Source organism: Panthera onca, chromosome B4, assembly GCF_046562875.1.
Source record: "Panthera onca isolate mPanOnc1 chromosome B4, mPanOnc1 haplotype 2, whole genome shotgun sequence".
NCBI classification, from domain to species: Eukaryota; Metazoa; Chordata; class Mammalia; order Carnivora; family Felidae; genus Panthera; species Panthera onca.
The window spans coordinates 14,496,889-14,522,942 of NC_138345.1; the positions used below are offsets into that span (position 1 = coordinate 14,496,889).

The 26,054-nt window shown below is 36.6% G+C and overlaps 1 protein-coding gene across 5 annotated transcripts in view; it reads right to left on the bottom strand.

Annotated features, from left to right (window-relative positions):
* The window catches only part of MINDY3 (MINDY lysine 48 deubiquitinase 3), a 95,962-nt gene that overhangs the window by 63,194 nt on the left and 6,714 nt on the right, over positions 1 to 26,054 (bottom strand). For 3 of the 5 annotated variants that reach the window (XM_078450388.2, XM_078450387.2, XM_060659247.3), the window contains exons 2-8: positions 20,598 to 20,677; positions 16,890 to 16,950; positions 15,022 to 15,198; positions 11,689 to 11,740; positions 10,697 to 10,811; positions 7,993 to 8,066; positions 7,050 to 7,129 (exon numbers count right to left, since the gene is read on the bottom strand). In XM_078450388.2, the coding sequence (XP_078306514.1) occupies positions 7,050 to 7,129; positions 7,993 to 8,066; positions 10,697 to 10,811; positions 11,689 to 11,740; positions 15,022 to 15,198; positions 16,890 to 16,950; positions 20,598 to 20,677 (639 nt within the window). Of the gene's footprint in view, positions 1 to 7,049; positions 7,130 to 7,992; positions 8,067 to 10,696; positions 10,812 to 11,688; positions 11,741 to 15,021; positions 15,199 to 16,889; positions 16,951 to 20,597; positions 20,678 to 26,054 lie in introns of those variants that run through there. The other 2 variants (XM_078450390.2, XM_078450389.2) reach the window with 2 other exon arrangements.

Below are 26,054 nucleotides of genomic sequence, written 5' to 3' on the forward strand. Positions count from 1 at the left end.
ACAAAACTGATTCAAGAAAAAAATTAAAAAACAAAACAGAAGCCATAACAGAAAAGATGAAATGATTTATCTTCCTAAGAATGAAAAGCTTGGGTATGATAAAAGATACCACTAACAAAGTTAAAAGACAGAAAAGGCTGAGAGAAAATATTTACAACACATTTTTAACACACAAAGAATTTATAGAGCTCCTAGAAATTGTGAATAAAAGAAAATAAGTCCTTCCCCACAAAATTCCAAAAGCTAGAAAGAGGCAATTCCCAGAAGAGGAAATACTAAAAGCTAACAAACACACAAAAAGACAATAAAGCACAGGCTCAGGAGGAATGAGAGAAATGTGAATTAAAAGAGGCTATCAACTATCAGTAAGATGACATAATATTAAAGATGGACGGTTCTGAGAGGTGGCCAGGATGCAGAAAAACAGGAACTCCCCTACAATATTAGAAGCAAAGTGGACACATTAGCAGTTGGTAAGGCAGACTGTACAAGGTAACTTGGCATTATCTATCAGTTTAACAGGTGTTCTTCTAAGATTAAGTATATGAGTTATCATATTACCTAGGATTTTACTCCTAGGTATATAACAAAGAAAAAAGAAAAATGTATAGCCACACAAAAACTTGTACATAAATGCTCCTAACCACATTATTCAGGACAGCCAAGTGGAAACAATCTGGGTGTCCATCAATCGATAAATGAATACATAAAATATGGCCTAGCCACACAATGGAATATTATTCACCAATAAAAAGGAATGAATAGCTGGTATATGGCTAAAACATGGATGAAACTTGAAAACATGCCAAGTGAAAGAAGCCAGTCACAGATGATCAGATACTGTAGGATTCTATTTTTAATTTTTTAACTGTTTATTTATTTTTTGAAAGAGAGACAGAGCATGAGAGGGGTAGGGGCCGAGAGAGAGGGAGACACGGAATCCAAAGCAGACTCCAGGCTCCGAGCTGTCAGCACAGAGGTCGACGTGGGGCTCGAACTCATGAACTGCGAGATCATGACCTGAGCCGAAGTCGGACATTTAACAGAATGAGCCACCCAGGAGCCCCTATAGGTTATTCTATTTATAAGAAATCCCCAGTTTCAGCAAATTTGTGGACAGAAAATAAAGTAGGCCTGGAGCTGAGTGGCAAAGGGATTATGGGGACTGACTGCAAAAGATAAAAGGGTTCTTTTTGGGCTGATAAAAATGTTCTAAAATTGATGTGGTGATGGCTGAATAACTCTAAGAACATATTAAAAACCATGGAACTGGACAAACAGTATCACATGGGGCGCCTGGATGGCTCAGTTGGTTAAGCATCGAACCCTTGATTTTGGCTCAAGTCATGATCTCTTGGTTCCTGAGATGGAGCCCTGCATTGGGCTCTGCAGACAGAGAGGAGCCTGCTTGGAATTCTCAATCTCTCTCTGCCCCTCCCCTGCTCACGCTCATGCATGCTCTTTCAAAATAAATAAACATTAAAAAAAAAAAAAATAGTACCACAGGTATGTGAATTCTATCTTGATAAAGCTATTGCTAACAAAAATTAAGATGCCTAAATTTTTAGCACACATTCTACTTTTAGAAATCCTATAGGAATAGGATTGTACAGAAAGATTTATATACAAAACTGTTCACTGCAGTATTTCTTTATAACAGCCACAAACGACAACAATATACATGTTCACCATAAACTAAAGCAAAAGACAAACTGGCAAAAATGTTTATTATATGTTATATAATATAGGACAGATCAAGCATTGATATCCTCAATAAATAAAGGCAAAAAAACTGCCCTATTTATCTTTCAGTGAGCTTTCTTGGCCTTTCCTGGATAATACAGAATACTCATTTTCTCATCAACTGCTACTGCTGGATTGATGATTACTGCAGGGAAAAAAGCCTATCAGCTTTACTGGTTGGACCCACTCTAAATCCCTCTATGTAAACTCATCCCTACTCTTACTGCTGACTCCACACTTAAAAATTTCTCCCATCACCCATTTTTTTTATTCCTTCTTAAAGCAGTGGATTCAAACCCTTTCTCTCCTTTATATACCTCTAACTTTACCCCATCCACTCATTCTCAGCAGACTTCAAAATCTCAAAAATTCTCCCAATTTAAATCTTTAACACCTCAAATGCCTTCTTTTCTTAGCACATTCTTTCTTTCTGCTTTAGAAGAACTGTGTATTGTTCCAATGTTACTGTTGTCCCTGACCCCATTTACCTTGATTAAAAGTGGTTTCCCTTTCCTGGGCCAATGAACAACTTAAGTGACTTCCATTCCTTAAAACAAAACCTAAATGCACCATCTCTCCACATGGGAATCAATTCCTCTCTTTTCCTCTTTCGCCAGCAAAACTACCTTGCTTATGCTGCTAAAATATGTACTCCCTATGATCTGGTTTCTAGCTTGATAGCTCTTTAAGTTTTTTTTTCAATGTTTACTTATTTTTTGAGAGCGAGAGACAGAGAGAGAATGAGAGGGGGAGGGGCAGAGAGAGAAGGGGACAGAGGATACGAAGCAGGCTCTGCACTGACAGCAAAGCGCCCGATGCGGGGCTCAAATCTACAAACCATGAGATCGTGGACTGAGCCGAAGGCAAACGCAGTTAAGACTGAGCCACCCAGGCACCCCCTCAATTGCTCTTTTAAAAGCAAAGACCTAGCTAATTGCTCAATTCATAGCCTGGTCTTAGTCCTCATTCTCCTTGAATGAGAAATATAGCATGTGGCTCAGTCACTAACTCTGTATCATGGACAAGAATCTTTGGATTAAGGGCACCAGGGTGGCTCAGTCTGTTAAGCGTCCGACTTGGGCTCAGGTCATGATCTCATGGTTCTCACATTGGGATCTGTGCTGACAGCTCAGAGTGTGGAGCCTGCTTCAGATTCTGTCTCCCTCTCTCTCTCTCCCCGCCCTTCCCCCATTCACGTTCTGTCTCTGTCAAAACAAAATAAATAAATGTTAAAAACATTTATTAAAAAAAGAAAATCTTTGGATTAAATTCTCAAAATCTGTTTCTTTCAATAAATGAGGCAAATAATTACCTCTCAGGGTATGAATGTAACAAGATGAACTCCTACCACATCATCTTATATACTTACTATCGCACTCAAGATTCTGTTAAGCGTAGTTTAAGAGGTGGTTTATCATAATGATTATGTATGCTGGTTACATGCAATCAGACTACTGTCATTCAAATCTCAGCTCTGCTAGTGTGAAACGAAGCAAGATTCTTAACCACTCTATGCCGTAGTTTCCTGTACTCTATGATCTTCATAGAACACTTATAAGAATGAAGTCATTAAGTACTAAGTACGGTTAAATAAACGTTCCCCACTGCTGCTTAATAAGCATTTAATCATCGATAGCTATACCTGCTCTTCAAAGAAAGTCAAATACTTGAGGCCAGAGATTTTTTCTGACACCAAAATACACCAAGTGACTTTCAAGTCAAGTGGCCATGATGTTCCTTCATGTGTTCATTTCTTCAAGAAGCTTTATTTGAAAACCTACCGGTCCTTTGTCCATTACCCTCGCGCATCTAATCAGTTGGATGCTGTGGGTTCTACGTTCCTATAGTCCCTGTCACGGAGGCGCAGGGTTACAGCGGGAGGTGATATGGTGGAATGAGCACAGGCTGTGGATGTGGTCAGAAGCACTTGATGCCTCTGCTGTTTGACGTTGGGAAATTACTAAATTATCTAAGGTTCAATTTTTGTATCTTTCCATCAAAGTTAAGAAAACACACATCTAAAACATACTGCTTAGCACAAAGCACACAAATACTAGTTGCTCTTCTTTTCTTCCTTCCAAATGCCTTCAATGACTCTTTTCCTAATGTTTGCCAACTAAAACGTCAACTTCTTAGTATCAAGAACCCTGAGGTCTTCTTCAGCCCCACGTTTATGATCATTCCTCATACTGGTCTCTCTCACAGGTGCCGTGCTCTCCTCCAGTGGTCCTCAAATGTGGCTGCACATCAGAATGATTCTGGGGTAATTTTAAAAGTACCATGTCCCATCTCTACCATGAAGAATCTCTAATTTATTTATTTACTCTTGGCGGGGGCCTGGGCACTGACTTATTTTTAAGTTCCTCAAGTGGTAATGTGTAGTCAGGATTAAGAACCTGGGGTCTCCTCAGTGTTGTCTGCCTCCCAGGCCCCGAACACAACCTGCTATTTTCCTCAAAATGCCCTCTCACTCATTCCAGCTGCCACCATGAAAATGTTACCTCCTACTTAAAGTCTCCCTGTTTAACATGGTAGGAACGTAAACATGGTAGGAAAAGTTCTCTCCTTCCTCTGAAGCTGTGCCACAGTTTCTTTCAACATGCTTCATTTCACACTGCATTATAGTCATTTACATGCACGTTCTTGTTTCCCCAAACTAGGTGTGTGTGCTTTTGAGGGAAGGCTGAGTTCTCCTCGTGGGCCAGTTAAGGCATTTTAGAAATTTGATCTTAATTGTCACAACATCTCTTTGAGGAGGGCATTAAACCTCCAAATTTTATAACCAAGGAAACAGAAGCTAGAAGTAAAGTAGCTTGCCTAAGTATTTTAAAACTAGTAACTTACAATTTTTCTTCATATATTACCTATATTGCAACTTTCTTGCAGGTTGTCACATCAGAAAAGCATCCAATAAATGCTGAATAAAGTATAGATTTTTAAGTTTGGTCACTGAAAACAGATCAAGTCAGTACTGCTAACAATTAAGGGAAAATGAAAAAAATATGACCTATTTTCCTTTCCAAGATAATTACTTCAAAGTCATTGCTTGGTTTTGATACTTAAACTATACTGAAAAAAATTCAGAGCAAAACAATAGTTTGGGAAACTACTATTTCAAGAAACAGAAAACAATGAATTTGTACACATCAAGAATCAAAAGTTGTGTAAGTGACTAATATTCTATAAAGAAAGTAATGAATTTACGGCAAGAAAAAAAGCCTATGGGAGGGTAGGTGAGGAAAGGCCTAGGGAGACAGAAAGCACAGTCTGGCTCTGGGAGTAGGAGGGGCGCAGGAGAATTTGCAGAAGGAGAGAGGAGGACCAAGATAACCAGTATCAAGAGCCAGAGGAACACACCCAAGTCCAGGCGACAGAGTTACGCGCCCCAGCCCAGTAGGGGCACCGAGGACAGGGGCTGCGAGGCGGAGACCCCTCAACCAAAGGGGAGCAGGAACCTTCCTTCTCTGATCATCTGAGATGATGGAAGATACTTCAGGCCCCGGAAACCGCAGGGGGAAGGGAAAAAGAGGGGTGTGGAGAAGTCATGTGGGTGAGTGCATATTACTCAAGAAAGAATGACATACTTTTAACTGGCAGGATTAAATGCCTTCAGTGTTGAATCAGAAGGGCAGGTTCAAGAACAGGACAGGCTCACAAACAACAGAGCAAGGCAACCCGTGTAGTTTGTTCGTTCATAAATTTTTTGTCCTTTCAGAAATCAGCAAGACTAGGTTCTCATTCTAACTAAATATTAAATGAATAATTTCGCAGTATTTTTTTTTTTTTTAAGAGAGAGGGGGCAAGTGAGTGAGGGGCAGGGAGAGACAGAGAGAGAGAGAGAGAGAGAGAGACACAGAGAGAGAGAGAGAGAGAGAGAGAGACACAGAGAGAGAGAGAGAGAGAGAGACACAGAGAGAGAGAGAGAGAGAGAGAGACACAGAGAGAGAGAGACACAGAGAGAGAGAGAGAGACACAGAGAGAGAGACAGACAGACACGGGACTCACTCAGGGTTTGTGTTTTACCCAAAGAGGGCTCAGGCTCACCCGATGCGGGGTTCATCCTCACCCAATGTGGGGCTCGAACTCACAAACTGAGATCATGACCTGAGCCGAAATCATATGTGTAACAGCTGGGCCATCAAGGCATCCTAATTTTGCAATATTTTATACAATGTATGGAGGGAAGGTGGTTCTTATATTCCTTAAATGGTAAAACAAAGGGATGGATTGTGCGAATGTGCTTTTAAACTTGAAATTCTATAATCTTTACTAACATTGCCCATGTTAATATTGTATCCTTTCGTGTTTCTGTTAAATAACTATACCCTATTTCTAAAACTTAAGAAAAATTCAAATTTAAGAACAAGATTCGTTCATTTAAATGGGAGTAAAAAGCAAAATATTTGCTTCTGTCATTTGGTGACAGTTTCATCTCATTATAGAAAAAAGAAAGACATTTTTTCTCAACCATATTTGCTTCTATCATTTGGTGACAGTTTGATCCCATGATAGAAGAAAGAAATAAAATTCCCTGTAAAGTATAGAAACTACAGAAGCTTCCTGTCCTATGCTACATACTCCAAAAAGAGGTACACAGCAGTTAATATAAGTTGAATAAGGAAATAACTGAATTTACAATGACTCAGTAATCAACTGAAAGGAATTTTACTCAGAATTATTTATCAGCTCTTAACTGGATGCACTGGACAATAACGTGGCTTCACTTAAACGTCCCTGGGAACATATAAAGCTACAGCAGAGAAAAAAGTGAGACCAGAAATGGAGGTGTGGTGGATGGGGTGGTGGTTTAAAATTCTCAGGTAACATTACATCTACCCAGCATTTTAAAGGAAATTATGGACATTACATGTAATACAGGAAAAACCATTACCCTCACAAAACTGCAATACTTGTAATTCTCCTCAATTTTACGAAAATCCAATAGTGTCTGAGGCTTATAGATACCACCGGATAAATATGTACCAGATTTATAGATAATAAGAGATTTATTACTTTTCTAATGAAATGAGTCTTACAATCCCAATTTTATACTAGAAAAAACTTAAAGGCTTGAGAAGTAATTTGACTGAAGTCTTACACTTGGAATTTGAATCCAGGTGTGTCTGTCTCCAAACTCCATACTCTTTAAGTGACAGTGCCTTGAAAACAGGTAAGGATTCTTATATATAAAGCACTTATCTTACCTCTAAGTAATGCAGAGCCATTAAATACATGAATAACAATCAACTGTACTCCAGTGAAACAGCAGTCATAAAAGAGATCAACACAGCAAAAAATATACTTACTCATTCCTGAGCATTCTCTATCACCGTCCCATACATTAGAAACAGCATGTCCAGTCAGTAGGAGGTTAATTAAACTTTGGCTATTAATAAAAATTTAAAAGTAATTAAAATACGAATAAACTAGTTTTCAAATCAAACGATCCCTATGGTAAGGCATAAAGTAATGACTACTTACATTACATTATGTTGGTTAAGAAACAAAGTTAGAGAAAACCTTACATTTTTATTTTATACGCTCAACTGAACAACAGCTTTGCTAAATGTATCACTACGTGTATCACCACATGGGTATCTATTGTGCTATACGTTCAACTACACTTAACTTTATCCAACACGGCACCTTTTAGTGGACGAAAAAAAGATGAGACTAATAATTTGCTTGATATTTATAATACTTTATAAATATAAACATAATTATTATTTTTTGTTTGATGGCTGATTTAACTTTAACCTCTGAGGCAAAGATCTAAAGAGAAAGACTTAGGTAACTATCATTGTTTCATTGATTTTAGTAGAAATATTAAGAACTCGGGTATGTGTTGGGGGAGGATGTTTCAGAGAAAAGTAAGGAGAAAATATTTCCCCCAAACAGGAAAGCATTTACAAATAGTTAAGGATATACTTATTTCTAAGTAAATTTCATCCATTAAAAAATTTCATAAGTGAAACATACAGCAGAATTTGTTAAAACACCCCTGTTGTCATCTTAAAAGAAAATTTTTGCCGTAATAGATGCAATGCATACATAAACCTGAAGTGGAAATCAACATTTCATATATAAAGCAAACAATGCGTAAAGTACAAGGTTGCTCAAGTTTCTATACCTTATGGTGTCAACACTGACAGACAAAATTATCTGACTCAGGAGTGTTTTATCTTAAAGTCAAGTTCCTAAAAACTTAAGTCCGTGTAGGTAGGGAGATAACAGATTTTAGTTAATTACCTGCCATGTCCATATACAGGATCTATCAAAGGTTCATTTGAATCTTCAATTTCATTTTTTATGTTTTCAATGCCCTAAAGGAATCAAGAAATTCATTGCCTTATTTTAAAAACTAAAATTGAATATTACGGTAATTTAAAAACTGATCACTTTTTACTATAAAAGAATAAAGCACAATTATTTAAGTAACTTTTCTCCCCCAAAGTTACTCAGATTTGATGTGGGGCGGGGGGGGGGGGGGGGGGCATTTGAGATGCTAATGGTAAGAATTAGCTCCTCCAAGAATATCTTTTCTTTCATGGGCTGTATATCAAGAGTGCTGACGGACTCATGGGTAACAGATCTCATGTCAGCATGATGAGAGATAATGTTTAAGTTTCAGGAGGAAGGAGGAGAAAATTATTTAATCCAAAAGTTAATATTCACTTAATTCCAGGCTAAATAATACGCCCGCTAAGGCATCTGATGTGATTGCTTGGGCCATTTAAAAAACATAGGAAATTTAAATATACAAAAGGTATAACTGGCATAAAAGAAAATAGAATTCTGATTTTGCATTCTCACAAACATCAGTAATTTAAATGTACTGACAAAATACAATGTAAAACTAGGAGGGCAGGAATTTTCTTATTTTCTTAAAAACCAATTTTCTGATATTTTTTGATTCCTCACAAGGGCATCCAGATCGTCAAAGGTCTGGATAAGTCCAAGACCTGGGCATTTTAACCTCATCAACTTGGAAAAGGCCAAGATAAACTGCCCTTCACTGTGCTACTCACCTAACTCTAACCACTGGTTCTATCAAATTACAGGCTATTTCTAAGGATTAAAGACATTCATCAACGATCCAAATACTGAATGACGGCCTGAATATTGTAGGAGAATACAAACAAGTATGAGGTCTTACACTTGCTTCCTTTTAAACAACACGCAGCAGCCCATGATAAAGCCAAAATGAGTACTATGAACAAGTGACATCATCACTGGTGAGGGAGGGGACATCATTTCAAAGACCAGCACAAAGAAGGACAATTAGACATGATGGATTATTGGCTGTAGAGGGCAAGAGACGGAGGAGGTATCAAAAGTTTTGAGTATAAAACACCGGGGAAATAATGAACAAAGCTCAACTCCTACGAGCCCAGGCATCTTAGGTGCCACCCTCACGGCCACGGCCACTCGGCACATCTCACCAACTACGAGATACTTTTGGTTCTTTCTCTTAAGACATGCTCCTAAGATGTTTTTAAATTTCCAAATTTAGAACATGCTTCTCAACATGCTCCTTGTCTTTTCCATTTCCACAGTCACTGCTCTAGCTCACGTTCGGCTATTCAGTGCCCACTTTTCTCACCTTCCTGACTCCAGCCTTCTACGCCATATACAGACTCTCTCCACACAACTCTTAGCTCCAGTTAAGGAATCTTATCAACAAAAAGATCTTGTTATTCCTGTATTCAAAATTTTTGTTCTAATTTTGGCCAGATGAAATCACAATTATTTTTTGCACGGCACATACAAGGGCCTTCACATTCTGAGCTTTTTTTATATAGATGCGCCGTCTCATCGTCCCCAGTTGCCTTTCTGGTGTAAAACATGCCGCAAGCTACGCTGAATTCCTTATAGTTCTCTGGGTGTCATACCCCGAACCCATATGACTTTACTTGCTGTTTCCATGGCTTACAAAATCTTCCCACAGCTCTTCCATCTAGAAAACTTCTCCTTATCCATCAAGACCCTATAACCACCACATGGTCCCTACCATATAAAATCTGTCCTTGAATTTACCGAAACAGAACCCCCAAACTCAGACATTTTCTGAGACATTTCTATTTTCCCCCCATGCCTTGTACATGTAACAAACACCAAAAACCACTGCCATAATGGAATTATTAAAAGTGTCAATTTATTTTTACAGTACTGAAGAGGAACCATTAAAAAAAATGTATCTCTTATTATAATTCCAGTCCCTAACATAGAGTCAATGCCCAATAAACATCTGTCCAATGAAAGAAATCTGCTATCAGACATGGTAAATCTAGCAGGATACTCAACTAACGTGCTGCTGGAGACAGGAGATTGGCACTTGGGGAAAAAAGTCAGGATAGGACGTATATACGCTGGAATTAACCACATAAAAGTAAGTTGAGAAAATAAAATGCCCATAAAAGAAAAAGGATGTCTACTGACAAGGACCGAAAATTTTTAGAATATAAAAATGTAGAGGGGGAGAGAAAAGAGCAGGAGATAACAGGTAAAGAAGAAAATGAAGCTATCAAAAAAAAAGGGGGAGAGGCCTCATGAAACAGTACAAAAAGAGAACCAGCACCGTGATTTATCTGTAAGTTAGGAGAGGGACTAAGGGTCAGAAAGAGCTTCTAGAAGGCAGGAAGGGGTCAAATGCCAGATACTAGGATGAAAGAAAACAAAATTCAGAACTGAGTCCATTTCATAATTAGAAAATTATTGATTACCCCTGTACCAAAGAAGATCAGGGGTAAAAATAAGTAACAAAGTGCATAGGTACTAAGTGAGTGGTGAAGACAGAGAACTTGATAATTAGTAGCGTAAGAGATTTTTACTCAGATTTAGAAAAAGTATTGATTTACAAACAGTATCAAGAGTAAAATTACTCATCACAGCAGGAGAAACAGTCCTAAACTCAAACTAATAAAAGCCAGAAGAGGTAACTTTTTAAACAAACCTTTGTCAGTAACACAGAATACAAAAAAAGCAATACTCCAAATTTGTTTCCCCACATTGAATACTGGTCCAGGACAGCATCCTTTAATTCAGGTAAACTTCTGAATGATCTTTTTCTGGGGGGGGAAAAAGAATTAAGTATTAGTACTATGATGAGAACGAGGACATTCACAAATGGGAAAATTTTTAAATCGCCTTATACATTAAACTGTGAACATACAAATGAGATTTCTGTAAGTGCCTCAAATTTTCAAATATGTATTTAGCCATAAAAGCAAAAGCTATTGCTGACAAACGTCCCTAAATATATACCGTTAAAAAGAATGCCTATGTGGCAAGGAAACGCTTCATCACCTGGGTGACCTATCTGGCATCAATAAATTCCACAATAATTATACATATTTAAAGAATGGAGTGGCCCTCTCTAAAAGGCGTTCAAGAAAAAAGAAAACTTGACTCTGTAAAGGCTGAAGATGATTTAATAAATATCTCAATACCAAAGATAAGGTGAACATTTGTGGCCTCTTTTAAGAGAAATTAACGTCATATTGCAAATGCCACCAGTAATTCTATCAATGCGGCCATCCTTACCTTTCACATTAACACGTTTAATGCTCTAATGAAAATACGAGCACTTTTAACAAAAATCCTAGAAGGAATCTGGCAAATAAGAAATAATAATTCAAATATTTATCCTATTAGAATTCTTTGCATTCATTCAGGTCAGAGAAACATTAAGCTACAATGATTTTTTTTTTTTTTTCATTCTAACGATGGAGAAGATTTTCACATTATGAAAAAGTATATTTTGGTAGTTAGCTAATTGAGGAATCAAGTAATTTAAGTAAACTTTTATAACTTATTATTTCAAAAACACTGGCAACAAACGAATCCTCAAGTATACAAATCTAAGTACCTTTCCATGGTATGAACAGACTTAAAATGGCAATGTGTCCACAAGGTAAGTATTTTAAATGTTCCAATGTTACTTACTGAATTAATGCATGAAATCGCTCAAAGCCAAGCTCTTCGACAGCCAAGGCAGCTATACATAAAAGACACTTTTCAGCACTCCACATGGCAAATAAATGACACAAGATACACACAGCAGGCTGTAAATACTTTCAAGCAATCAAAATTTTCCCTGTTTCCTTACTCCCTTAAAATTCTCAGTTTATTTTCAACTTTACTGTAACACAAATTTATATTTCAAATTCTAGTTACCATGATTCTAACTAAAATGGATATGATACTGAGGATGTGGAAGGGGGATTAAATAATAAACCTTCACTTTCGATTCAGTTACACTAGGATAGTTTATAATACATGAAAAATTACTGACAGAGTGCTTCACACATCACTGGAATGTGTCCTGCACTTTTAAATATTCAATTCATAGATCCAAGAAAAAGGGCTAATCTTCCTCCTTCATCATATAAGATCTTTAGGTTAAATGTTTAATTGTTAAACAAATGTTATAAAAAGGCATAGCACTTTGAAACTACACAGGTTCAAAGACAGCTTTAAGTTTGTTTCCTCATTTACTTGTACAACTGTTGAGAAGTTTTCAGTAACTTATTTAGATTATGATTATTATTAACACAGCACAATTATAAATTAAAAAAAAACCAAAGTAAATAAAAGACAGCGTTTAAATCCAAGGTAATGTCTCTGCAGCACTTTAAGTGTCAGGCCCCTCTCCAAAAGCGCTACGGGTATTACGTCATTGAATCCTCTAACAACCCTGTTATCCCCATTTCACAGAAAAGGAACTGAGGCACAAAGAAGGAGCCTCGCTGGAGCAAAATGTAACTAACGACAGAGCTGAGATCTGAATCAAGCCAGTCTTGGCTCCCTCTAAAGATACTCTCTTTAAAAATGTCATTACATGAATCAAAACGCCTACTCTATCACAATGCACAATTTCACAAAAATTTTATAAAGCAAATATTAGTACTTTTAAATATTAATTCTTACTAGAGAATGAGAGAAATGGATTTATTAGGAGTTCAAAATTAGGATTTTTGATTTATAATTTAAAATGTCTCATGAGGCCATCCTTTCAAAATCATTTTAATTTTCGAATGTTTCCAACAGTTTTTAAAAATCTTCACAAGTCCAAATAGGTTAATTTCAGTGATTTTTTGATTTGTGGGGGAAACAAACTGAAATTGAACCTGAGCATTCACTACTGCAAACAAGTGTGCGTTAACAAAAGCCAAAACTACACACACCACACAAGCCAATGAAATTAATGTTTGTGCAGAATGTAATATTGACAAGAGGGAAAACAGTTCACATGTAAAATCTCAGGATAAAACAAAAATTCGGCCTAATCTTTTCCAAATTGTACTAACTGTTCTGCAGTGCTTGACCACTTAAATAATTTTACTGGATATACACTATGAAAGTAGACATAAAGATAGTAATTTAGAGAAAAGAGGCAAGCAAAATAAAAAGCTTAGCAGGCAGGATGGTGGAAAAATATATAACACAAGAAAAAGAACATAGCTGGGAATAAAGGAAAGAACAGGTAAAACAGATTGTTATATGAAATATAAACTTTCAGTTTTTTTGCATTTGTCAACATCTATGGCAAATTCTCAAATTTTCAGTTAAAAAAACTTGTCATATTTTTACAGTACTAAAAACAGATTTAACACAAGGTTTTATTTCATGTCCACTCTTAAAATGAAGCAAGGGAAATTGGAAAACTACTAAGACACGTTTTTTGAAGAGGAATTAAATCTAATATGCCCACCTAAATTAGTTACTGAAGTACCAAAGTTAATATGTTATGAGGCTATTTAACCTAGAGCAATTTAACCTGTAACTACAGAAATGTACCGTATATCCCATAGAAAGCACATCGCGTACCCCTAAAATACTAACGAGAAACGTTATAAGAAAAGACCTTACTATTTTCTTGCACATTAATATACAGATTGGCTTTAAGCACATATTCTCTAAAACAAGTTTTAATTAGTTCAACTATTCCTCTGTCAAAATTTTAGTGTCCTAAATGCAACTATTAAACATGCTTCCATGCAACCCAGTAAAGCCTGGAAAATATCTTAAAACCAATCTTAAGATTTTTTTACTATCGTCCTTGTGAACATTTTCTACTTGTTTTCTTCTACTGTCATCATCAATTCAAAAAGTATGTTGAATTCTTTTTGAAAGGCTAAGTTTGAAAGAACCAAACAGGAAAAGTCATTCAACGGTTCAAATTTTTTAAAACTGTTCCTGGCAAATGTCCTACTGTTAGAATTTGCAACTGTAACTGCAAAAGTAGGAGAAAGAAGATGCTGACACATCAGAGTCATTTCAGCCCATGGAGACAATAGTCCCTGAGGGATCATCCTACATGGAAATGAAGATGTACATCACAAGTAATCAAAATTTACTCTCTATAAATCACGTTTATAATTTCTTTAAAAACAGTTTCTGCAGAGATGATAGTTATTGAAATGCATCATAGGAAGAAAAAGTCACTTATTCAATATAAACACGTGGAGCTACCAATTATCAAAAGTCACATACTAGCAAGAGAATTCCTGAAAAGAAAAACAGAAAAGCAATTCTTTATTTAGCTTCAGTACTATCAGAAGTTTCCACTTTACTAGTTCATTCTGGCAGTTTTAAGGTCAATTAAATAAGAATTTTCAAAGGCTAAAACCCACAGGGTACATATTTTTATGAATAAGAATAGCTACTATTTAAAGAGAAATCTTCAATAATGAAAAACTTAAATGAAGGAATAATTAAAACCCTTACTTAAAACTACCTTAAAATAATGCGTATAGACTGTATCGAGTAATATCCAAAAAGTTCAGGAGGAAAGAAACAATATGTAACAAAGAACAATGTCCCCACCTTTGCTCTAAGAAACAACTAAAGGTATTTAAGAAATTTTCTGATGTCCCTAAAACCCCTTTTTTTCCATTACCAAAAAAACCCCACAACGCTAAGGCATCTAAAACTAAAGTATGTAGGATTATGTTCCTTAAATTTTCTAAATGACAGTTCTAAAGCTCAAAATTTCATCAAGCAGACATTAACTAAAACTTTCTTAAAAAGTTTAAGAGATGCATTTCCTTTCTTTTTTCCAAAAGTGACAACAAGGGAAACAGGCCCCACTGCCCTCCGGTAGGTCAAAGAATTGAAAGGGAAATGAAAAATACTAAGGCTCCTGAATTAAGCAGGGACTAAAAACGAGATGTGTTAGGAGATTTTACGCCTTTTTTTTTTCCTTCAAAAACTTCAACAATTTTACTAAAACAAAGGTACAAGAAACTCCTCCGGGAAGTAAAAAATAGATCTTACCAGAATGCTCCACTTGGCAACTAGATTCTGCAGGACTCCCAGAAATGCCCGCAGTCTGCTCCTCGGTTGTCTTTCCTCTTAACCAGGAAACCAGGCAGAATGCTCCAGAGTTGTCACAACAGGCACTTTCTAAAATATCACATAAGGTATGACAAAGGAGTTCCTTCCGCTCTTCCTCTAAAAATAACCAAAGTACCAGTTATGATGGTTTTCTTTGAATAGAGGAAAAAAAATCCTGTCATGGGTAACAACAGTAAGAATGTTTTCATTTAATAATGAAAACCATTTTAAGTGGATGGAGGACTCCTCCCCCAGCATAAATAGTCTTACGTTTTGGAACAACAATGTGCTTGAGGGTTAAAGTGTCGTTACTATTAAATATTGCCATTAATTAGAAAAAGAATCCTGAAAAAGTAAGAACTAAACCTTAGGAGAGAGAAGTTCCCTGCACTAACCTGATACTGATCGCTCCCCTTCCTTGGGCTGTGAAGGGAGCACTGAAGCCGTGAGGGTCCCTCTACTGCAGAACCAGGCACAATGTGAGGGCCTGCTGAGACTTCTAGTTTTTTCCTCATTTCTGAATGAGTCTAATGTCTTTGATCTCCTTGCCCCACAGGGGTAAGGCTTAGGAGATAACACACCATCAGCACACACAATACCAAATTCATTACATTAGCAGACGCCATCATGGTTATGTTGTATAATATAGAGGCTCCCGATGCTGTATTGCAGTAATTGGAGCATTAGACTTTTATAGACAGGAGCACAAATGTTCAATTTCTTCCGGAACCTTAGCCACCTCCTCTTTTCAAGCAGTATCACTCCCCAAAAGTAGTGCTGTTCCTGAAACTTTCAGGAACAGCAGGGGAAGATGGGTATAGGAGCTATGCAAAATTTTATACTATGGGGAGATTTCTATTTCTAATAGACTAGTAGTTCTTTAAAGGAGGAACTATGTCATTCACTTTCTAACCACCACCATCTTTACGTTTATGACAATGCTATATATTTTATCAATGTGCATATATTTCTGTACAAGAAATACTTCAAATTTTACCAGTAAAGCAGTGATGTCAATGTTAAATAGTATCTCTTGGTTTCTTCTCTACAATTTATTTTGCATTTCAGCTAGTAAATCATAAAAAAAAAATACATGGGGGACACTTTAACTCTTAAATTCAGTAGATTCTATGGGTATAGTTTGGAATGAAACTGTTCTGCCCTTATACACAAAACTAGGATTATATAATATATCCTACATTCTTCAGAAGTTACTGTGAGGTTCACATAAGAGTGTTCACGTATTAAAGGGAAGACGGTAAACCGTCAAGCAGAATGCAAACGTTTTATTATTATCAGCTAGCACCATACAGCTCTCTGACCTAATCATACTGCAGAAGCTATGACAGCTTCATCTGCGATTTAATTCGGTTCTTTGCAGTATCTGCATTGTGTAAGGCACGATACTAAAAGCTGCAGGAATGCAAAGATAACTCTGAGTTCCTCCTCAGAGCTAAGTGAGATAAAACAAACACAAATGACTATCCCTTACAGGGTGCTATCATTTAACAGTTGAGAGAAATGCACCACTTTTTAGCGAGAGGCCAAGGGTTTATTTTCCCTTAGGTCTATTATCCTGTCTTATGCCTCTCAGGTAACCCAAATTTGGGAATATACACATTAAAATTTGAGGTCACTGTTCATGAAATTTTCTGAAACACTGAAAAAATAAAACTCTGGAAAAAAATACTCCATTTATAGTTTTTTTAAGATAAATGGTTTCAGTTCAAGTACTGCCAATGGAAGCTGCATAGATCATCTCTAAATTAGAAGGTGATGGAAAAGTTTATAGAAAGCCACTATCATACCTGGGCAATCCCTCCAAGAAGACTTCTCAGAAGAAAACAGGAGCTTCTTCAAAAGAAAGGCCTTTATACAATTAAAGCAATAATTATTAGAATCCATTATAAACAAGACTTATTCTTTTTTTTTAATGGGAAAAAAAACCTAATGTATATCTCCTTTATGGTCTACTGAACAGTGTTATAAAATTTTCAGATAGTTTCCCTTCACATTCAACAGTAATTGAGCATATTATTCAGAATATACCACTATAAACTTGATTCTAGATCCCTAAAATTCTTCTTTCATAATATGTACTTTCCGGCAAATAGAACAACTGACCCAAAATAATAGACACATAACTGGAAAATTAAAGAAACTTACTGCTCATTCACAAAGTAAAGACCCCAGAAACAGGAACAAGTCTACATTTCTCTTAGATACCTTGGGGGAAAAGATGTCACAACACAAAACTGGTTCTGCTCTATTAGTTCTGATTTGTGATATGAGAATATCACTACAAGACTCATCATTTTAAGGAGTTCCTAACTTCCTGGTTTAACTCAAAAAGCTTTAAGATTCAAAAGAAAAAAACAAATTGATCTCTGACCTTTTCTTAAGTGAGTTGACTCTGTTACACTGATGACTTGATAGAAAGAAGATCAGCGTAGTGTTTCCTTCTCAAAGTGTAGTTCAAGGACCATTTCCATCCCAGTCACCTGACTTGTTTACTTAAAATGAAGACCCTTAGGCTCCACCTATTGGATCTGAATCTCCAGGGGGCAGATCCAAGAAAAAGGTTACTTGGACGCTTCTCACTTACTGTTTGAAAGTGGTAGTGTATTGGTAAGAGGACTGCTTTTAGTCAGACACATCTGGGTCTGAATCCTGGTTCCACTACTTTACTAAAAATAATAATAGCATAAACTTTAAAAGGCTGCAGTGAGGATTATATAGAATAATCTATGTAATACACTTAGCACAGTACCTGGCACCTAATCAATCATTTGAAAGTATTTCAAACAAAAAACAAAAAATGAAGTAATATTCTGCAGTATCTTAAAGAAGTAAAATCTAAAACTACTACAATCAAGTGTTTCTGACTTTTTCCCAAAACAGCAACAACCATAAAATGGAGGACTATAACTACATTACAAAAGTTGGGAAAAGTGAGGTGGGATACCCACTGTTTTACCACTGATGTGATCACTGTCAGTATTTTGATATACTTCCTTCCAGTCTTTCTTTCATAACTGTCTTAATTTTTATTACAAGTGAGAAGCATAATGGGTATGTGATATTTCCCATTTTTCTGTTTTCCAACAGGATTCCTAACTATAATTCTTAATCACTACATATCTATCGAGCTGTCAAAATTTACTCAAACATTACTTCATGTTTAAACATTATTGTACACTAGCCTTATAATTGTTTACTACTGTAAATATAAAAACTTCTTATTGAATACAATCTTTTCCATATTAAGTATTATTTCTTTAAGAAAGATGCACAGAAGTGCAATGATTTCATCAAAAAATATGCATTCTTATACTTCTGGTTCTAATGTAAATTTCCCTCCCTGAATCAAAGTACAAATGTACCACATGGCAATATGAGTGTGCCAGCACCATCCTACCCTTCTAGGCCCTGGTAATTATTTTATATTTAAAAATTAGGAAGAGTCAGCAATAGAATCTAGTTGTAGTTTTCTTTGTACTTTTTTGGATTCCTAGTGAGGTTGAACGTCCTGATTCTTTGGTCATCCATCATCAGTCCACCTGTTATGCCTGCACACACATCATTTCACCACTGGAGCCTGAGTGGTTTTCTAACTGATTTGTACACATTCTTTGTAGAAGAAAGACAATATCCACTTATTGCTAATATTCGTTGCAAATCTTTTTTTGGTCCAAATCTTTTCCATCTTTCTCTTGGTGTTGGCAATACATTAGTTTTTCTGTGGTTCAGTATTATGTCAAGAACATATTTAGTATATGGTATCAGATGATCTAACTTCATTTTCCCCCTCAAACTGGCAACCAGTCTTATCAGTGACATTTACTAAATTTCATTTTATTCTACCAGTGACTTGTAGTTCCTTCTTTATCACGGTATGTGATAAATTCTTGGTAAACTGCTATCTATAACATGGTCTACTCCTGTATTAGCCACCTGGTTCCACAATAAGCCTATTCTGGCAACAGGACCATGTTCTAATTTTTATAGTTTAAAGAAGTTTTACTATCTAGACTTGCTCATTTCCCTTCATTAGGCTAAATGGTTTAGTTTCGACTTTTACACTAAAAGTATTTTAAAAACCCAAAATTCTTCATGATTGACAAGATATGTGACTATGAAACTAAATTATGACCTCAAAGACACAGGAGGGTTTTGAACACTACAATTATCCCTTGCAGAAACAGCTATCATTATGGAAATATACTGAATTTTATAAAACAGGAAACTCCTGTGGTACACCTTACACTTAACTACATTCGTAGACTTTTAGTAAAAACCCTGGGTGCTAATATGGCCCAGGAGGCCCTGGGTTAATATAATCTAATTTAAATACAGACAGAACAAGCAATCTTCAAATTCAGATGGTAAGATTTTGCTAGCAACCAAAATCTGTCCCCAGCATAACGGCATGATAACTCCAATACTAATTCACAGTTAAATTTTATTCTTTATATTCAGTAACTCCCAGACAATGTTCAAACATTCAAATTTTTCTTAATTTTTAAATAATTTTACTAACGCAAACAAAATCAATTTTAGTCCTTAAAGAAATAAAATGACTTATAAAGGGTATAATTTGGAATCAGTCATGAAAGGATTTTTTTCCTCCTTCAGAGAAATAAATTTTTAATTTAATAATATGTAGTATAAGGCTTGAGAGACCAGTTTACTCCGCAGCTAACAGTTCAGGAATGTGTTCCTTATGTCCAATGAAAAAATATCACATTAAATATGTACTTTCAAAATGTGCTGATTAAAAAACAGAATAAATTCCAGTTTCTTTTATAATAGTTGTGAAGTGTTGGTCAGACATTGTAAGTATTATAGTAAACCAAAAATTCAATTTGTGGTTTTAAAAATGTAATGATTGTGGCAAACTGGCCCTTGAAATTCAAACAATAGAACATATCAAGATTCAAAATCATATACGTATATTCAGATTAACACTACCTTGTGCAAAGAAAAACCTTTTTTTTTTAATTTTGGAAATTCTGTTTGAAGTCTGTTATTACTAATTTTATTTTAAAAGCTGAAGCCATAGCCTAAAATTGTAAAGACAACTTATTTTTAAAATGTATACAGTTTTAGAGCATGAAAGTATTCACTCGTCGTCAACTTTTTAGGAAAATCACTTCTACAGAAAGAACAAATGAAAATAATATATTGCTATGATGTAGCTATCCCTAGTATAAAATGCTATTACTCAACAGGATCATTGTATTAGAAAGATGTCATTATCATTAATTCCTAATTTTCTGAAGGTCAGGGAACACCTATTCTGGTTTTTTTGATGTAAGATTGTCAAAAGGCTATTGCTGCATAACCTGCTGATGTTCTGAACTCATTTTTATTCTGGATATTCATAGCACTTTACAAGAATAAAAAGTTAAGAGATAACTGATCATGTCTCGTGACACAGATATTAGAAAACAAAAAATAAAGTATGAACGTTTGAACATGTCCCTCTAAGGAGTCGGTAAAGTAGTCTATGTTACCTGAACAGGTGCAATAACAGCACAGGGGCCACCTTCAAACTGTTCTAATGCAGATCCCTCTGATTCACTAAACACAAACCCTAAAAATGAAAGCAAGTAGCAAAGATTAAAAATGTAATTCAAACAGCAGCCCAAAGAATTTTTAATGTACTTTGCTTTGAGAAAGACCACTTATTACAAAAGCAAAATATCTCCAAGTTAGGCACAGTGGTTCTTAACTTTTTGGGGTATCAAGGAATCCTTTGAAAAAAGATACAGAGCCTATGTTCCCACCCCTGTGCCACACACATGTGCGCGCACACACACACACACACATTTTGCCCCAGGGAACCCTCTCAGTAGAATAAAGGAATAAAGTGTGGACCTCAGTAAAAGACCACTAAATTAAGTCATTTACTTGAAGAAAGACTAGATACACTAGCTACTGAATTCAAACAATTTTTAGGACCTTTCTGTACAGAATCTTTTTCATTCCAATCTTTGAATCACATTCTATAAGCTAAAAATTAAATGGCATCATAGACAGTGTATGTGTCCACACTAGGTCTATCTCAATTTCAGTACTATCCAACCAAGATTGACTGGGAACAACTAGTACAAGTTCATTACAGAGAGCACAGGGCCAGAAGTATGGAGGATTGTATTTGTATCACCTTCAGGAAATCATTTTGCCTCTGTAGGTCTCTGTGTACTTATCTTTAAAATGATTGTTTCCAATTCCAACATGCTAGGAATGTGTAAGGTTTCACCTGTAGTTCAGTCATTCATCCAACAAACATTTGATGAACGTAAGATACTATACCAAGCATCTAGGATGTATGCATGAATGACAAAGTCCCCGGTCTGGAGGAGCCTACAGTACAGGTGAATACGGACATAGGAGCAAATAAATAATAAAGAATAAGTGAAGGTTACAACAGAAGTATGAAGATAGCATTGTGGATATAGAGAGGAATGATTTACATGCCTGAGTCAAGTTATAACAGGTGACTTTGAGGCTGATCTTGAATAGGAATTTGCAAGACACAAGGGTGGAGAATGACTCCGAGGTAAAGAAAACACCTTTATTAAAGGACAAAGGTTTGATAAGAGCAGGGCAAGTTTATGGGTCAGGGGGAAATTTAGTGTAGCTTAAAGGTAGCATGGGGGTAGGTAAAGGAGATGGTAAATGGGAGGAGGAAAATCTGACAAGAGGTTAATACTGGGAAGGGCCAGACCATGACAAGTACTGATTAAATATGATCATACTGGATTTCTGTTTCTTTTTAAAAAGAACAGAATGGGAAAAAAAAAAAAATAAATAAATAAAAAAAAAATAAAAAGAACAGAATGGGGATAAGACTGTTTCAACAGCCATACAGAGATGGTGTTGACCTAATAAAACTGACATTAGTATGGACAGGAGGAACTATATCTAAACAGTATTTACAAGGTAAAAGTTAAGATTTGATGTGTATGTGCAAGTGGGACAAAGACATTAGAGCAGATGCTGAAGTTTCTAGCTTGAGACATGAGGTGATAGCAAGTGAGATTAGAAATACTGTCGAGGATCCCATTTCATCCACCTCCTCTCTTCGAACCTTTCAACCCCTCTCTTTCAAACAGTACGTAAACCTGGATCTCACATATTTAAAAACAAAAAAATCCTCCTTAAGAATCCACCAAAAGCTCCTTATTTACTCGAGTTGAAAACTTCTAGCAACACAAAAACTGGCACACAGATGTTTATGGTTCCTTTATTCGTAACTGCTAATGGAAGCAACCAAGCTGTCCTTCAGTAAGTGAATGGGTGGCCAAATGAACTGTGATACATCCAGACAACAAAGTATTTGTTGTATTTTATAATTTAGGGCACTGAAAACACTATGAAACCATAATAATGGATAAAAGTCATTATATGTTTGTCCAAACCCAAAGAATGTACAACATCAAGAGTGATCTGTAAACTATGGACCATGGATGACAATGATATGTCAGTGTAGGTTTGTCAACTAGAACAAATATTCTACTGTGGTTGGGGGTAATGATAATAGGGAGGCTATGCATGTTGTGGGAGCAGGAGGTATATGAGAAATCTCTGTAGCTTCCCCATTTTGCTGTAACACTGCTCTAAAAAAGTGAAGTCTTGGGGCACCTGGGTGGCTCAGTTGGTTAATCATCTGACCCCGGCTCAGGTCATGATCTTACAGTTTGTGAGTCTGAGCCCCATATCGCGCTCTGTGCTGACAGCTCAAAGGTTGAAGCCTGCTTTGGATTCTGTGTCCCAATCTCTCTGCCTGTCCCCCACTCACGCTCTGTCTCTGTCTCTCAAAAGTAAATAAACGTTAAAAAAAGTTTTTAAAAAGTCCAAATTTAAAAAGTGCATTGGACCAGTAAAAAAATCCACCAAAAACTCCAATCACCACCCTCTCCAAGCCCACCCAGTTGTCTATGTGCACTGTCTCACTCTCTTTACCTCACGATTTATTCAACCCACAAAAATTTGGTTTTCAACCTATGACTGCACCAAATTCATTCTCACCAAGTTCATCAATGACCGGTACAGGCTGTTCCTCAAGTCTCTTCTTACTTACTCCCGAGAGAATCATCTGAAATGCTCACCAACAACTTCTGAAAAAGCTTTGCCCCTTAGCTTTACTGGTCCAATTTTGTTTCAATTTTCCTTTTTTGTTTCTTCTCAGTCTCCTTGGTCAGTTCCTCTTAAATGGTAATGTTCCTCATGTCTTGGCGTTAGGAGCTCTATTTTTTTCATTCCAGACATCCTCCTTGGGTAATTCATCTACTCCCAAGATTTCCATTACTGGTAGTATTCAGGGAATTTTCAATTAGAGCCCAGATTAGAACTCCAGACATAAACAGAATCTCATTTCCTTACCATGGTCCTGTCTGATCTGCTTTCCACCTGAATCTCCTCTCTCATCCTTTGCCACTCTTCCTCTCAGATTTCAGGCAGGCTGAGCTTCTTCCAGGTCCTCAAATATCCCTATTCTCTCCGGTTTCTTACCCTTTGAACATACTGTTCCCTACACTGGAAACATTTGCTAACCTTTTCTCTGCCACTTGAAGGCAAGATTCTCTTGTTTCAAGGCCCCAAACCATGACTTCTGTCTGTCCATTTCTATCCCATCTCGGTAGACCAGATCAAGCCATGATTGTCTCTCACCTCGAGGACTGTTAAGAGTTTCCAACTAGATGTCTCCACTCCTCCCCACCTGTCCTGCCTCCATCTTTATTTGTTCACCACAGACTTGCCACAGGAATATTTTAGATTTGGAAACCAGATTTTGTCCCAGCCTGCTTCAATACACTTCAGGGCAATTAGAATGAAATTCAAACTCCTTTTCCTGGCCTTATAAGACACCATGTTGTATTAAACCCACCTTCCCTAAGTTCACTCTCATTTTCATCATCCACAGTGATCTTACAACATGGCAACACCTTGACTTGAGACCTAGTGCTTGCTGTTTCTACTACATGCATGTCCCCTTCTCTCTTCATAAAGCTGAATCCTTTTCCTTCTTAAGGACTCATGTTGGTGTTGACTCCTCAGAGATACTCCCTGATACACCTATCGAAGTAGGTGTGTCTAAATATCTAAGACAGTAGGTCTCTCCTACCATCCTCCAGAACCAGTACTTTTCATAATCTGTGATTATGATATTATTGTTTACTTGTTTATTATTGGCCTTACACGTGTCTTGCGTGTTCTGTTGCCCACTGTTTTCCTAGTATGTTGTACAGTTAATGTTCCATAAATGCTTTTTGAACTGTTGCAAGGAAAGAAAATGGGGGAATTTGCTTCTAGGTATTCCAAGTTCGGTTTTGAGATAACCATTTGGCAATATTTAGAAGTGGGGGAAATATGGGTTTGGAGCTCAGGGCAGGGGTTAGGATTAAAGACAGCAATTTGAATTATCTTCAACACGGCAGTCATAGTAAATGAGAATGTGTAAACAAAGACAACGGAGATGGGAACATTAAAAAATAAGCAGAGGCTGAGTCAGCGAAGATGGACAAAAAGATTAGAAAGGTAAGAGAAAAACACATTGAAGTCCTCCAGGAAGCAAAGAGTAGTTATTTATTACAAATGCTGCTGAGAAAACACATAACATTCAAACAATGGATTAACCACATCACTGGGAATACAAAAGAAATCTAGAGCACTGGAGAGAGTAACCAAATTTTAAAGGGTTGAGGTATGATTCAGAATACAAGGAGAAAGAGTAAATACAAACTATTTGTTAAACAAGTGAAAAGGAAAAAGGATGATATCTTGAAGGGCAGTTGGATAAAGAATCATTATTTATTATTATTTATATAGGCTGAAGGACAGGAGTTTAAAAACAGGAAAGGGGCGATTATATGGGAAAGAGGAAGTTTAAAGACACCAAGTCCTCAAAGAGCTATGGTGTGGGGGGTGGCGAGACTGGATACAGAGAGGTCCTCAAAGTGTGGTCTACAGAACTTTGGAAAACTGAGACCCTTTCAGGGGATCTAGAAGAGGTTAAAATAATTCTCATAATGGTACTAAGACATCATTTGCCCTTTATGCTGTGTTGACATTCACAGTGATGGTACAAGAGTAATGGTGGGTTTTACCGCTGGTGCCTCAGCACACATGAAGGCAGTGTGGTTAAGCTGTGCTAGCAGTCATCCTAGTAAACAAAACCACCCTCTTTGACACAGAAAAAGCCAATTTAACTTAAAGAATGCCCTTACTGATGCTAATTTTATTAAACCTTGACCTTGAATAAAATGTCCTTTTAAAAAATATTCTGCATGACAAAATGGAAACTAAAGCACCTCTGCTACATACCTTGATAATGACCGTTGTCTCAAGAAAAAGCACTTGTGTAATTTTCTGAATTGCAAGCTGGAACTGCTTTTTTTGTAGAGCACTGTTTTTATTTTGAAGAGCTATCGACAAACTATGATTATTCAGACCTGGGTATGTGGCAGACCTTTCTCGGAAGTGAATGAAGGAAGCCTAATACTTCAAGGAAAATAACAGACTGTATTTTTGCCAGTGGTAAGTTTTCAGGCTTTCAAGCAATAACTAAAATTTTTGGAAAACCTGCATGCACCACTGTGAACTTGACCGCATCTCAATTCTTAGAGATTTTTCTAATGAGATCAGAGGTCACAGTAATAAATATGACTTCTGATATTGTATAATGAAATGTGTTAACATCTCTGTATAAACCAGTGGACCAGTAACTTCCAGATGACGGATGCATGCTGTTAGAAATGAATGCATGGGTAAAGATCCATTCAAAGTACAAGGCAAACCAATGGATTTCAATTTAAGAGGGTACAAAAAATTCATTGATGTGGCTTCTGATTCCAGATCACTAATAACCTGTAAGAAACTACCACTTGCCAAGTTTGGGTGTAGTACTAAAGAAAAATATCCTTAATTGTCTGAAAGGCCACTATAACTCCTACCTTACCAGTCGC